Raw genomic sequence first — 13713 nt, forward strand, 5'->3', positions numbered from 1 at the left:
ACAACAGAGGCCAGGCCGTGCAGGGACACAAGCATCCCCTGCCATCCGCTTTATTGACACCCCCCTACCCCCACAGGGCAGCCAGCTGGGGCAATGCACCCCCCAGGCTGGGGGGAGGAAAAACAGCAACAACAGAACAATGCACAGCAGGACAGGTCCCCCTCTCGTGCCACTGTCCCCTGGGACAGAGCGTGAGGTGACAACCCACCCCCCACCCCCCCACCCCCCCCCAGGAAAACTGGGAAGGGAATGCAACAGAACAGGCTAGGAAGCCCCAGACTCCCAGGGAGCAACGGGGAGGGCTGGGGGCAGCCTGGGCAGTGTGGGGGCTGCCCCCCCTCTGCTCTTCAGTCCCGGGGGGGGTGGGGGTGGTTGGGGGGCTGTCTTGCAGGACAGGAGCATGAGCATAGTCAGCCCCCACCAACAGCTACAGTGCCCTGAGGGCAGCCCCCAAAGCTGTGGGGACACCAATACGGGTGGCTCCGAGCGGCCCCGTGAAATCCCCCAGGGGGTGGCAGGGACCCCAAGATGGCATGCAACCCATCCCCTGCCCCCATCGCCCACGCTACCCTCCCCACACCAACCCCCATTCCAAAACCACCACCAACCCACTGCCAACCCCGGGGACGGGACCCAGCAGAAAGGGGAATGGTTCCCACCCACACCCGCACCCACGGGCGCCAGCCCCCGCCATGGGCACTGACCCCCTTCAGGGTGGAGGGGGTCCCCACAGTAGGGGAGCAGTGCTGCCCCTGTCCCACCACCCACCCACCCCCCACGCACCACTGGGCTCAGCCCCCAGTCTGGCCACAGCATCACATTCTCCCAGGCCGTGGGCCACCTCCCGAAACACCACCACCTATATGTACATATATACGACAAAACCCCAAAACACGAGGTATATAAAAATTCAACGTGGGGACGCCCCCATACGAACAGTTCAAGGAACCCACTACAGGCAGGGTGGGAGACAGGCTAGGAAACATGCCCCCCCCCCCCCGCCCCCCTTCCTAGCACCCACCGGCCCCTCCCCAGCACAGGGATGGGGGGCAGCCCAGACGAGAGGACCCTGGCAGGCCACAGCTCAGACACAGCCAAGAGGAGAAGGGGGCACGGGGATGGGGGGGCCGGCTGAGGCAGACCAGGCCCTCCCCCCACCTCTGCGGACACAGGAGACCAGTGGGGAGGTACCAGACAGGACAAACATGAGGGACGAGGCAGAGCGAGGGGGGCTCCCATGGACCCTGCTCCCATCCCAGGCCAGGTCCCAGCCCCAGGGGGGTGTCAGGGGTGTCGGGCCAGGCCAATGGATGAGGAGCAGGGGGAGTCTGGCCACCTGCAAGCCCTCAGCACAGCAGCAGTGGGGATAGGACAATGGCCAGAGGGGACAGCCAGGCCAGCATGAAGCCCCGCAGCTCTGTGGGGGGAGACCCCCTCCCCACGGGAGTGAAGGGGATGGCCAAAAGGACCTTCTCCCACATTCCCAGCCAGTCTGGGGATGCTCCCACTGGGCAGGTTCCACTGAGAGTAGGGGGGGCTCCAGGTGCCCCCGCGAAGCCCCCAGGTGGGTTTCTCCAGCAGCTTTATCCTCAGGGTGGGCACCACAGGCGCCCCTTCCCTTGCCTCCCTGCCATGGTCTCAGTCCTTCTCCTGTGCCAGGCTCTCCTCCGTGATGCCCTGGGCTGCAAGCTCGGCCAAGACATTGTCCAGGTAGTTGATGTCAGGGTAGCCATGGCCAGTGAGGTTGGAGCCAAACTCTGTCTTGTGGTGGATCTCGTTCCAGATCACCGTGTCTGACTCGCCTGTGGTGCTGGAGGTCCCAATAGAGAAGATCAAGCGCCGGTCCCAGGCTACCAGCAACAACTTCAGTACCTGTGGAGGACAGAGATGAGGCAGGCAACAAGGCAGATGTGTGAGGGGAAGCACCCACTACTTCTACTCAGAGCATGCCCGATCATCCTGGTATGCCCCGGCAACGCGAGCAACCCACAGCCAAGCCCTCCAAGGAGCTCAAGACCCCATTCTGGGGTCCTATGCCAACCAAAACAGCAGGACTGGGCTGCAGAGCTCCCCAGGGCACGGGAACATCGCTGTGCTCCTGCAGAGCATGGTGGATGGGCTATGGGGAAAAGCTCCACCCAGATGTGCCTTTTTTCCCTCCGTGCCCTAAATAGCTGCTCATTCCCTCTCCGGCTCAATACACCCTTGAGCCAGCTCAAGCTGCCCGGGTGAGCCCCTCACCTTTCTGCCCTTCTCACTGTCTGGTAGGTAGCAGTGCCGGGGAAAGCCGCGGGCGGTGAAGCTCTTCCCAGGGTTTGGATGCTCGGGTCCCTGGAGTGTGGAGTAGAAGAGGAACAAAACCCTTTTGGAGCTCAGAAGGATGCTCTGGGCACAAGCTAACCCCCCAGTTTCCGTGGATGCAGAGGTGGTCACTGCTGTGCTGGGCAGCCACGCTTCAGCACAGTGGCCTTAAACACCACAGTCCCCAATGCCATCAAGCAGACTGGGCCAATGCTTTCATGCAGATGTACCCCCACAGTTCCTGGAACATCCTTATAGGACACAGCTCCGGAGACATCATTGAACCCAGAGCCCTGAGTCAAGCCCTGAGCTGCAGCATGACCCAGGGGTGACACAGCGATGATAAGTGCCACCAGCCCCCAGAGGAGGACCACCCATGTACCCCTCTGGGTACAGGGCCAGACCATACCTGCACCCCCGGAGGGATGTTGTAGATGATACGGATGGTTTTGCAGTCAGAGTGGCCAGGCAGCGCATGAGGGATGATGTGATACTCCATCTTCCCCGGAGGCTGTGTCCCAGTCTTCACTCCGTAGATGGTTTTGCAGGTGGGACACTGCAGGCTCCCATCCTGAGAGCAAGAGAAGAGGGGAACATAATGAAACTGGTACCCCCAGCACCGAGCCAGGCTGGACATTTCATCCCTGAGCAGCACCGAACATGATTTTCATAGTGAAAATGGTCATTTCAAAACCACTGAGGAGGCAGGGGGTAAGGCTGGGAGAATCTGGTATGGCAACCCAACTTTAAACCAAAAATCTGAGGCTGGCATTTCTCTTCCTCATCAGTTTTTACAGTCCTTGCTGCTTCCCCTACCTCCATTTCAGGTTTGTTTTATTGCAAGTTTTTTGGTTTTATTTTTTCAAAGAGGGACAGGTAATAATTATTTTAAAACTTCAAGCAATGTGAAGCACATTTTTCTGGAAATGTCAAGCACAAGGGCCATTTGCGGGGGGCTCAAGAAAGCCCACCCATGGCTGGAAAAGCACTGCCCAGCACCAGATGCCAGGTAGCTCTGGTCAGACATGCAGGGATCAAGGTTTACCACCACTAACCCTGGGAAAAAAAGCAAGGACGTAAAACTGGGCATAGCAGGTGAAAAAAAGCACCCACGCAACCCTGGTTTGATTGGGCAGTCCCAGAGTGCTTGCTGCTGATAAAAATTAACCTCTCTGTCAGGGCAGGGAGGTCAGAGCCCTCCAGGGCAGCAGGATCGGAGCACCACCCCACCAAGGGCAGGTGGAACTTGGCGCAGGTTGCCAAGCTGGGGGCTCGGGCATCCCCCGGGGCTGCAGCTTTGCACCTTGTTGCCATTGTTGTACATGGCGACCAGGCAGTGGAGGTGGAAGACGTGGCCGCATTTCACCAGCTTCCCCACAAGGTCAGGTTTGACGGCTGGCTGGGGTCCCTTGTAGCCGGAGGGTGCAGAGAGGCGCTCCATGCAGATGGTGCAGTCCTGCGCGGAAGGGGAAGAGAGGGGTCAGATGGACAGATGCAGCCAGAGCCTTGCCAAAGACATGGGGCTCAGGAGCTGCTCTGCTCTTGCCCAGGGACCTGCACCCACCCCTGGTGCCATGCCATCACCCTGGGCCACCGCAAGGGCTGGCCAACACCTGCATGCAGCACACAGCCCTTCTTCAGAGGGGGATGGGGACAGGGCAGAGCCATGAGGGGTGGCAGGAACATCGTCCATGTCCCCACTTGTTCCTCCCAGAGCAAAGCACCCTGGGGATACCCCAGCGTGACTCCTGCTGCTCGCACCTCATCCGGCGGATGCCGCACCTTCTGCAGGTATTTTTTCAGTACCTCCTCTGGAGTTTTACCTGCGGGAGAGCAAAAGTCAGAGGGGCTGGAGCGCAGCACAGGGGAACCCCACTGCTGAGGGCAGCAGGAGGGGACAGGGGAGCCAGGTAGGGAAGGGGGGAACAGGAGCAGAGGCCGAGTGGCAAAGTGCCTCTCACCCTTCTTGGCCTGTTTCTTGGTGGTCTTGCGGCAGGTGTGGGAGATGCCAGGGATGGACTGGATCTCGCTTTTGCTGACAGGTGGGGGGTGCAGCACCAGCTTGGGGGGCCGTGTCAGGCAGACGGGCAGCCCGGCTGCACTCATTAGGATCCCCGTGATCCCTGGGTGAGGGGGTTCGAAATGCACTGAGGAACCAGCATCACCCCAACCCCTAGATATGCCCCCAAAACCCACCCCACTAGGGCCGACTCCCCCCTGGGGAGGCCAGCACCTGTGGGTGCCAGGCACCCTGCTGCAGCCCAGTCCTCACCTGCCAGTGCTGGGTTGACAGGGCTGGAGCCAGTGAGGTTCTTCACAGGGACGGTGGGGACCCTGTGAGGAGCCAGCAGAGACCACGTCAGGGTTGGTGGCAGGCACCCACATCCCTGCAGCCCCAGCGGACAGCAGGGGCCAGACAATAGTTGCCTGAGCAACTGCACAGGCCCTGGCTGGAAATAGAGAATCCCTCGACAGGGTGACATGCCCCTGCCCCCCCCCCCCCCCCCCCCTTTTCTCTTGCTCTTTAGAAACCCGCCTGCTTCTCCATTCACAGACCCTTTTTGTCACCACTCTCTGGGCCAGTCTTGTTTTTTGTTGTTTTTTTTTTCCTCTTTTCTCCTACGGACATGGCTGCCGAAGCTCTTTTCCCCCCTCCTCCCCTTGGGGCTCTCTTCCATGGGAAAGTTTCCCAGCAGGTCAGGAGCGGAGGGAAGGGGGAGGATGGAGAGGGAGAGGAAAGGGGCCAGGCTGCGACAGAAGGCTGATGGCAGAGCCAGACAAAGGGGAGAAACAGGCTCATTAAATGCCCACACCCTCAAAAAAAAAAGTGTCTTTGGAGGGTGGGGGGCTGGAGGGACCCCTTCTCATGGGGTCTGAATGGCTTTTCTTCAGGCCTTTCACAGTCCCCCACCCGTCCCCCGCCACCAAGAGAAAAGTGCAGCTTCAGCCTCCTCATTGAGATGCAGGAGCCACACCATTCCCACTCCAGTCCTCAGGCACCAGCAGGGAAGGAAAGGGGCCCAGCAGAGCCCTCCACCCGTGGGAGGCTGGGGTTCGCTGAGGTTCGTCTCCTACCAGGCTGAGGGGTGACAGCACCCCAACAGTGGGAAGCCCCACAGGGCCGCAGCCCCTCTGTGCCCTGGGGAGGGGGAAAAAATTTCACACGGCCCCCGTTCTCCCCACAGCTGCCCTCTCGCTCGCACGTGGCAGGACTCACCCAGAGGCAATGAGCACCCGGGACTGGGCGATGGCCAGGCGCTGGAGGTGGCTGCGGTTCAGGGTGCTGAGGCCGGGACGAGATGCCTTGCTGCTGCCCACGGCGGGCGGGCTGGCAGTGGAGCTGGCCGAGCTCAAGGTGGGCGTGCTGGCTGCCTGCCGCCGGCCGCCCTGGGCTGCCAGTGGCTTCAAGGAGCCACGCACCACAGCCATACTGTCGGGCGCCTTGGCCCCTGGGGCCGCCGTCGGGGCTTTGGGGGTGGTGGGTGGTGCAGGGGGGGCTTTGCGGGGCTGCAGGGTGGCAGTGCCAGAGCCAGCAGCTGACACAGTGGCTTTGACGCTCATGACCAGGAGGCACTGGGGACAGGCGCAGGCAGGGACTGGGGGGGCCGCTGCCGTCCCAGGGCTGGCTGGCCAGGACTGTGACTTGGGCAGGGTGCCGGAGACCAGCGGGTAGACCATGTCAAGGCGGCGGCGGACGCGGCGCTTGCGCTGGGTCTGCCGGTTGATCTGGCCCATGGTGGCAAAGTCGATGACATAGCAGAAGCCAATGGCACTCAGGTCCACCCAGGGGTGCTGTTTCTCGTAGGCACGCTGGATGGTGATGCCCACGTCCATGTCATAGGGTGTCCACGACCCACTGTCATTCTCCCACTCCCACACGACTCCCTTGCCCGGTGCTGATGATGGGTCATAGTAGCTGCGCCGGACAGGGCGGATAGTGCCTGAGGGAGGGTGAGAGAAGCTGTCAGACCCTGGTGCCAGCACCCACCAGTGGGCAGGGCGCAAAACCACCCCAACCTGCCCCACCAATGCAGTTCAGCGCAGGGACAGGACGGCCTTCTGGCTCAGCCGTTGTCCCCACCCTGCCAGAGGACTGGTGTGCCTTGGTTTCCCCAAGCCACCGCCTGAAAGACACCTCGCTGCTGGCGCACCCGAAAAGCCAAGGAGCCCCTGGGCTGTACACACATGGCACTGGGGTGCACCCCCAGTATGACCGGCATGCAGGAAGGGCAGATTTCACCCCCATTGGCCCATGGTGGCAGCCACCCAGCCCTGATGGGGCAACACAGAACCACCAGTCTGGCCACTCCAACCTGCTCCCAAGGACCTCCTGTGGGAGTCTGATGAAACCAGGCGTGTAGGCACCAGACTCCTGCAGTGCTCACCGCAGCCCTGTCTCCCTCTCAGCTCTGGACCAGGACAGAGGAATAAAAGCTTTAAGGGGCAGTTCTGAGCACTGCAGTGGTGACACGTGCAGGCACCCACACGCTTGTGCCAGCCCCACCATCTGCAGCTGCCAAACTGGCCGTGACAAAAAGCCAGCACAGGGAAAATCCCTGCGAGGCTGAGCAAAGGGGTATTTGAGTGGGGCCCAGTACCTGGCTCCCGGTCCCCCATCAGCAAGTGCTGAGAGGGATAAGAAGGCTTTGTGGCCTGCATCCTTATTTTTCCTGGGTGTTTCCTTTCCCACCGCTCCCAGCTGACTAGGACACACTCAAAGCACGGACACAAATTTTGGAAACTCCTACGCTGAGGAGAAAGCTTTCCTCTTTGGGACGCTTCACGGCACAGCAGGACAGGCTGGACGTGGCTGGGCTCAGCCTCAGGGCCCCATCCTGGGCCTGCTACTACTGCCCAGAGCTGTTCAGTTAATAGGTGGAATGAGCTCACAAGCATTGCTGCCTCCATGCTCTTCTGCAAAACCCCAGGGCTCAGCCCTGCTGCCAGCAGCAGGAATAAGAATGCTCAAAGAGCAGAAATAATAAGCCTACTTCTTTGGCTTTTCACCACGTGTCTTGCAAAGCCTACAAGAATTTCAGTCCCTTTTCATCCCCACCTCTCTTCTGGGAGCAGCCACCACCGTTGGTCCCCACATAGGACCACTTCCCACGAAAGAGTGGGCTAAAAAGGAAAAGCTGTTCATTAGGCACTAATGACAGGCACATGTTAAGCACCCTGCTACGGAGAATGGGCTGCAGCTGCACCCCAGGCAAACCAGGCCACCCGTCCCCGTTCTGCGAAGGGGCACCCAGGGGAGAAAAGCCGCCGGCGCTGGCAGCACAAAGCAGGGCTGGAGGGGAGCAGGGCGGTGATTTATCCTAATCCTGTAAGAGGCGGGGAGGGCAGCAGTGGCGGCATGCGGCATCTGGCAGTCCCCAGGCAGCGGTGTGGGAATGCCGTGCATCCCCCCAGCCCAGCACGGCCAGCCGGCCTCCCATTCAGCAGGGGAAGAAAAGGGACAATAGCTATTCAGGGCCTGCCAGGGTCGCGACCCCCCCAAATCAGAGCTGTTTAATGACCCAAAATACCAACATCCCCAGCAACCCAGGGAGAGACAGAACAATCCCCCTTTCAATCCTCCTCCCAAGGCGACAATAGCCCTCAGAGGCTGGCTCCCAGCCCTGTCGCAGAGGTCCCTTGTCCCCACACCCCTGGGCAGGGTAGGGTCCCTGCCAGCCCTCAGGGCTGCTGAGGGAAAGAGGACAAAGGAGGGTGTCCCACTGCACCCAGCACCCCCTGTCCCAGGGACAAGGGACACTGGCTGGTCCCCTTCCCATGGCCATCACGGGGGTGTTGTGGGGGGGCACAAATCCCATGCAGTAACCTCTCCCCACGGATGCCCATGCCCTGCATTGCAGGCACCCCCAGGACCATATGTTCTGCCACCACCCGGGGAATCCCTCTACACCCCCACCACCCTGACAATCCCCAGGCCTGCTCGTTGCCCGCACCCTCCTAACACCTCCCTTTACCTGTCTGAGCCACCACCCTGGGGACCCGCTACCTGCCCACGCCATCCCTGAGTGCGTCCCTCACCTGCTGGTGCCCCTACCCCTAAGGGCCCCCATGGGCTGCTGTGACCCAGGGCAGGATTTGGCCCCCAAGCACTGTACAGCAGTGGGCCTTCAGGATTGATGGCAGCTCAGAGGTAGCACAGATCGAGCTGGACACAGTGGGGCAGGTCTGCAGGGGATGGGCACCTCGCACAAAGGGACTGCAGGCCAGGAGAGGACAAGGCCATAGCATGCAACAGGGTTCACAAAGGTGCAGCAGGGAGGCCGGGCAGCACGACCCTGTAAGGGCCCAGGATCCCACAGGCACTGCTGGGCAGGCAGCATGGTGTCCAGCAAGCAGCTGGGGACCAGGTGGGCTGGCAGCCCCAGGCAGTGCGGGCTTGGACAGCAGCAGACAGGGCTGGCAGCAGGAGCAAAGCTGTGCAATTCCAGGGCAAGCACAGCAGGGCAGTACAAGGCAAATCCAGGTGCAGTACAGGACCGGGCAATGCAATCCAGGATGGGGCACCATAACGCAGCATGGCACCCAGCTGCATAGCCCAGTACAGCTAGCGATGCAACAGCAGATGCCGTTGGGTGATGGGACATAAGGCAGGGCAAGGCAGCACAATGCAACATGCGACTGGGGAAAGGCAGCGCTGCACAACCAAGCTCCAGCTCAGGCCGTGCGATGCAGCATGGGACCCGGCAGCACAGCATTGTGCAACACCATGCGATGCAATTCCAGGTCAGGCAGCGCTGTGCAATACCAGACCTGGCAGCAACGCGCTGCACAGTACGACTGTACCCCAACCAGTGCCATGCGATAAGGGGCCTGGCAACGCAGAGGGAACCCAGAGCAACGGTGCTGGGAGGACAGCAGCCGCCGGGGCCGGCGCACAGGGCAGCACCGGGAGCACCGAGGCCAGGCAAGGCTGGGCAGCGCTGGAGACGCAGCACAGTGCAAAGCGACCCTGGAGCAGGGAGCGCCGTGCAAGGCCGGCGCGGAGCCCGGTGCAACGCGCAGCACCCGGCCGCGCAAAGCAACGCGACGGCAGCCCGGGGAGCCGGGGCAGGGGTCGGGCCGCCGGGCTGACTCACCGGTGTCCTGGCGGAACTGGTGCATGGACTGCAGGTCGATGATGTAGGGCGCCAGGCGGCTGTCGGCCTGGCCCAGCACCACGCTGCCGCCCGCCCGCGGCCCGGCGCGGGCCACCGCCTCGATGTGGTGGCTGACGGCCGGGCTGTAGGGCCGCCACCGCCCGTGCTCGTTCAGCCATTCCCACACCACCACGGCCGAGGCCAGCAGCATGGCTCCGCCGCCCCGGCCCGCCGCCTCCCCCGGCTCCGGCCGGCCGCCGCAGACGCCCCGCGGCCGCTGCAGCCTGCCCCGGCGGCACTCGCATGCTCGGCGCAGCGTAGGGCTCTGCCCGCCCCCGCCCCGGGGCCGGCCGCCGAGCGGGCGCGGAGGCGAGGCCGCCCCTCAGCGCTCGGGCCGCAGCGCCGCTCCCCGGGCGGCGGCGGGAGGCGGTGGGGGCTGCTGACCCCGCCCGCACCGGGAGCGCGGGGGGGCGGGGCCGCCCCGCCCCTGACGTCACCGCGCCCGGCCGCGGCCCGGCGGCAGCCGGCTGCCCGTCGGGGGCCGGGGAGGGGGAGCGCGGCCGGGAGAAACCATTCCCGCCGGCGAGGGGGGGAGGGGCTCGGCGCCGCTCGGCCCTGAGCACCCCGCGGACCACGTAGCCCGTCCCAGCAACCCCGGTGCCCCCCGCCACTATTCCCGTACCCCGCACCCCAAGACACCCTCCCTCGGTGTCCCTGTACCCCCCACCCTGCACCCCTGAGACAACCCCCGGTGTCCCTGTAGCCCCCCCCCTGCAGCCCAAGGACCCCCCAGCGCTCCCCACACCCCTCACCGAGACGGCAGCCCTGGCACTGCCGGGCGGCGCCGGGGCGCACGCACAGCGCGGCCCCAGGCCTGCCGGCCACCGGAGCGGGGGTGCTGCGGGGGGCGCATGCCCCACCCAAGGGAGGACCTCGGGCCTGGACCCCGCATCCTGCGCTGTGGTCCGACAGCTTCGACCACCCCGTTCCCCCGGCTGCCGCGGCTGCGGGGACAGCCCCATGAGCTGCGCCTGGCCGTGGCCAGAGGGGGACAAAAACGGGTGCAAAGGCCGAAATCGCCGTGTGCCTTGGGCGGCACCGGGGCTGTAAGGCCACCTCCCACACCCCAGCCCCTCCTGCTGCCTGCCGCCATTTAGTTTCCCTGGGAAGTGCTTTTTGGGGAGGTTTCCCGCAGCTTCAGCCTGGTGTGAGGCTGCAAACCCTCCGGCGCGCTCCTCTGAGTTCCCAGGGTCTGGGCAGCCTGCTGGCCGTGCTGAGCAAACCCGAGCTGGTGCAGCCAAAACTGACTCCCTGGGCCCGGAGCAGCCAGTGCCGGCCCTTCCCCGCAGCCCAAAAATAAAATTCATTGTGAGCTTGTTCCTCTGCTGAGTGCCATGAGCAGCATCCCAGGGTGGCCCTGAGCAGCAGGCTGGCGGCTGGCATCAGGTCTCACCTTACATAGTGCTCCTGTGCTCAGACATGCAAACCACTAATTTTCTTGGATATTAAACACAACACCCATCGTTGCCCCGTTTGGGGAGAACTGTACAAACTGCATCCGCTCGCCACAGGCACGGTTTTCCCAGCACTGGCGAATCCCCCAGCCCAGCCCGTGGTCCCTGTCAGCTCAGAGGGCGGCTCAACCCCAGGGCACTGGGACACACGATGCTGCTGCACGATGCTTGCTGAGCTCCAGTGGCCAGTGCAGCTCCTCTCCTGACAAACCTGTTTCCCAGGCCCTGCCTAGCCCACTGAGCAAGTGTCAGCCAAAACCATTAGGCAAAAATCTAAATAAGAGGGAAAAAAAAGGAGAGAGGGGAAAAAAAGGGGGGAAGAAACAGGTGGGGGCTAACTGCAGGGATGCCAGCTGGCAAGCAATGTGGTGAGAGAGGAGGAGGCGAACCGCGGGAGCTGAAGGAAATCTCTTCTACTTCCAGATTGCCCTTGGAAACATGCAGGGCCACGCTTGCAGCACATTTTCCTGCAAGAAGGGAGGGCAGCACGGTGCTGGCAGGCTGCTCCTCTGGGTTTTCACCTGCTCCTCTAGGGCAGGCAAGTGCAGCCAAGGCCACGACGGGGAAACCCAGGGAAATCCTTTCCACTGACTCAGGCTGGTGGAAAAGGTTTTCCTGCTATTAAAAAGGAAAGTGTTGGTGAACATTCCACCCCCACCCTCCCGGCTCAGGAGCAAAAAGTCAGGAGCCAGTGCTGCGATGCCAGTGCAGGAGGGTGCAAGGGGATGGGTGAGCCCGTGGGACTGGCACAGCCGAGCCCCACCTGCCCCTGGAGCACAGTGGGCGAGGGGTGAAATTATTATCCCCCAGCACCCAGCGCTGATGCCAGCACCCAAGCATGGATGTGCCTGAGGTCAGGGGGCGCCTCAGTTGGCTTAAAATCTTTCCAAGCCCACAAAGCGTGCCCAACCCAACCACATGTTCAGCCCAAACATTTATTTTTGGCAATTAAACACATCCGTGGGTTGGGTTTGGAGGCTCCTTCCCCACTGCAATTCAGGAGCACAGCCCTCCCCCTTCCCTGCTCCTACCAGCACTGCAAATCCTTGCTCTCTTCCCAAAGTACAACCTTGGATGGCTTTTTAGCAGGGTTTAGTCTGCAGGAGGCCATTCAGGGTCTTCAGCAGCATTAGCCATGGGGGCATGATGATCCTCCCCTGAAGCTCTTCATTTCTGCCTCCAAAATCAGTAACTTCGGTCACCTCCAGCCACCAGGATCAACTCAGCTTCAGCCTGCGGTGATGCAAGTCCAAAGGGCCTCACAGCAGCAAGGGCCCCCGGTTGCTGGATGCCCCTGTCCTCACCAGATCAGTTTACTGGTGATGCCCTTTGGGGCTGCAGCTGAAAAACAGCACTAAAACCTGGTGGGCTCAGACATCACCACCTCTCTACTGCCTGGTGGGTGCTTGCTGGTGGAGAAAGCTGGGGACCTGAAGTCTCTCACCCAGCCAGACCACAGAGGTTTGTATTATGGTTTGCTTTTATACGTTGTTTCTGGTTACGGCAGCCATTTCAAAGCATTGCAGGTGCTTTGCGAACACAGACACATGCAGCACCACTGGCAAGGTAGCAAGGAAGGAATAAGGAAGGTTGCAAAAGTGGTGACGTGGGCTGCTGGGCACAAACCAGGGAAGCCCCTGGAGCAACATCATTGTCCACCTTCAATACCCACTGCTGCTCACCTCCCAGAGCGTGATTGCAGCAGGATGAGCTCAGCTCATGGCACCGCCAGCAGCCGATCTGGAAGGATCAAGTTGCAGGGACCGGTGCCAGCACTGGGGCTGGTTCCCGGGGGAAGTGAAGGTCACCTCGTACCCAGGCTACTGCGGTGGGAGAAAAGGGGTCTGTTCCTGCCTGCTCAGGTTGCAAGGTTCAGAGACAGATGTGCCGTGCTTCAGATGTATGTGTTTACCTTCAGAAAGGTGAGGGGCAGCAGGTGGGCAAGGATGTGAGCACCTGGCTGCTACTGAGCACGAGGGTGCAAGGGGAGAAAAGCAAGATGGCTTTGAGCACACAAAGCAGACAGGACTGGGAGAAACACTTGCTGGCAAAGGGACTCATTCTGACTGAAAAAAATAAAGGCCAGAAATTGTTATTCCCAAGTGCAGGGAAGCAGAAACATTGCAAATAATCTGGTCTGAGCTGCAAAGCTGAGGTCAGGCAGTAAGTGGGGATGAACAAGGCGCGTGCTCTTCCTTTTGTGCATCACCCACAAAAAAACGGATGCCACCAAACCACCCTTACCCCCAGCCCTGGGGCAGCCCCAACCCTGCGGCCCTGCTTGCCCTGATGTGGCCGGTGGGGTGGGCAGGACGGGCGCTGGGGGCCCCTGCCTCGGCATCGCCCTTCATCCTCCCGCAGCACCCAGGGCCCCCCATGGCCACGCAGACACCACTGGTGCTGGGGCAGGTGCTGTGCCCAGTGCTGCCACCACCCGCCGCACAAAGCCACTTTGTGCAGGGCCAGCCAGGCACGTCCCCAGCCTCCCCCCCCCATCCCATGCTCCAGCATCACCCCACGTTGCCTTCCTTCTCGCAGGGCAGGGTGGAAAGCAGGGCCACACCAGGATGGGGCACAACCCCAGTGAACCCCTCGGCTCCTCCTCATCCTCCCACTGCCTCCATCTCCTTCATCCCCAGCTCCTTCCTCTTCCCCGCGGCATCCCAGCAAGTCCCATTCCCCCCCAAACCTCCCACCCCACCAGGACTGATACTTCCTTGAGGTGCAAATGGAGCAGCCCAGGCTCTCTGGTGAGCTTCAGCCCCACTGTCCCACCTACTCCAAGAAGTCACATCACCCCGGCA

The 13713-nt window shown here is 62.0% G+C and overlaps 1 protein-coding gene across 1 annotated transcript; it reads right to left on the minus strand.

Moving 5' to 3' along the window:
• Window positions 1-369: 369 nt before the first annotated feature.
• On the minus strand, window positions 370-9808 carry DTX4 (deltex E3 ubiquitin ligase 4). The gene is made up of 9 exons (XM_080404108.1): window positions 9396-9808; window positions 5519-6242; window positions 4574-4635; window positions 4263-4424; window positions 4063-4124; window positions 3605-3757; window positions 2711-2872; window positions 2242-2331; window positions 370-1872 (listed from the first exon to the last, which is right to left on the minus strand). The coding sequence occupies exons 1-9, from the start codon at window positions 9604-9606 to the stop codon at window positions 1639-1641; spliced, it is 1860 nt and encodes a 619-aa protein (XP_080260234.1). The 5' UTR covers window positions 9607-9808; the 3' UTR covers window positions 370-1638.
• Between the last annotated feature and the right edge of the window lie 3905 nt (window positions 9809-13713).

This window comes from Falco punctatus (assembly GCF_963210335.1).
Source record: "Falco punctatus genome assembly, chromosome: 10".
Classification (NCBI taxonomy): Eukaryota; Metazoa; Chordata; class Aves; order Falconiformes; family Falconidae; genus Falco; species Falco punctatus.